This window comes from Phytophthora parasitica (assembly GCF_000247585.1).
Source record: "Phytophthora parasitica INRA-310 unplaced genomic scaffold supercont2.29, whole genome shotgun sequence".
Classification (NCBI taxonomy): domain Eukaryota; phylum Oomycota; class Peronosporomycetes; order Peronosporales; family Peronosporaceae; genus Phytophthora; species Phytophthora nicotianae.
The window spans coordinates 50,774-52,197 of NW_008649015.1; the positions used below are offsets into that span (position 1 = coordinate 50,774).

The following is a 1,424-nucleotide window of genomic DNA, read 5'->3' on the forward strand; positions in this document are numbered from 1 at the left end:
AGATGGGTATTAGGATATGCACAGAATTCACGTTGTGTACTTATTTAAGTATGTGTAAAGTTGAACGTTAGAAAAGCAACACCACGATGCACACGATAGTATTCCCGAAAAGTCTACATCCAGAGTATTGAAAATCGAGTCCCTCCTCGTGGATCCTGTAAACAAAAATAATTGGATACTTCTGCAGGCATGTATCATTTTGCGGACTGCTACAAATCCAACCCCTGTTGAGATACTGTTTTCGAAGTGTTCACGTTTTGAGATATATCCACTTTTCAGCGCGAACGTTGAAACGATGCAGATCATTGTGTCAGTTCTTGTAGTTGGAATATGAATTTCAAAGCGCACAATAAATCATGTGCGAACGCAGCGTCGCTGTGTTCGACATGGCAAGAGAACGAATTTATTCCATCACAAACTTCGTTGTAGCGTGTAATCTCTTTTAAACGCTGACCAGCTTGGTATTGATACAGTACTCCCTAGTGGTACATTAGCACTGATAATGTGGCGAATTTAGAACGTTGAGCTCATATCAAAGACTTTGTATTTCAATCACTATTGTAGAGTCCAGAGAAAAACCTTTTGTCAAAGTGGAGAGTTGGAGTGCAGCTGCTAATAGCTGTTGTCGCTGGTTTTGTTTCGGTAGCGGAGAACGTGACTAAGCTGGCGAGTAGTGGTATTTGTTCCAGTACTTCGTGTATACCTTCCATAACAAATAGTCCGGGTGGTTAGCCAGCTCCTCCATCGACTTCGTCTTGAATAGCGTCCTAATGCCCCACTTGGTCGCAGCTTCAGTTGGGGTCAGTTTCTCAACTGTCGCAAAATCCTCAAGCAGCGGTCTAAGCTTTGCCTTGATCGATTTGTGACTCTCCATTAGCGCCTCAAGTTCGTCGAGAGCAGATAGCGACTTTGTCCTTGATAGCTTGGCAACTCTGACCGCATCGTCAAGTAGGTCCGAAACCACCCTGTCAAGGTTAGGCCCTGCTCGCGCTTCATTTTCTTTCCCCAAATCCTTGCTGTTCTCGAGAACCCGGGCTTTTGAAAACCTACTGATATCGCTTGAGGTCACCGTGTTCAAAGAAGATGTGGGTTTCTGCTTCATACCCTGGAGAGCGGAAGAATTTTCAGTGATTACCAGGGGGATGATAATCGCTGCGGCTAGGATCCAGCAGGATCTCATGTTAATTGGTGGACAGGATTCTTGGAGTTGATATGATGTTTTCGCCCTCGAGAGTAAATTGCGAAGTGAATAGCTCAGTTGAGAAAGCGTATTTATCGTTCAAATTTTCATCGCACACGCCCCTGAGTGGCTGCGTCCTCCCGTTTGATGTGATGTTGATGCAGCGGAAATTATACCGTAAACCACGGTCAAACGTTAAAAGTCCTTGCTATGTATAACGTTGAGTGACAAAATACTTGCGTGA

General features: G+C 44.4%; 1 protein-coding gene across 1 annotated transcript; it reads right to left on the minus strand.

The window, feature by feature from the left end:
• Positions 1-658: 658 nt before the first annotated feature.
• PPTG_11954 (hypothetical protein) lies at positions 659-1,180 on the minus strand (the record flags this gene model as incomplete). Its single annotated transcript, XM_008908126.1, has 1 exon — positions 659-1,180. The coding sequence occupies one exon, from the start codon at positions 1,178-1,180 to the stop codon at positions 659-661; it is 522 nt and encodes a 173-aa protein (XP_008906374.1).
• Between the last annotated feature and the right edge of the window lie 244 nt (positions 1,181-1,424).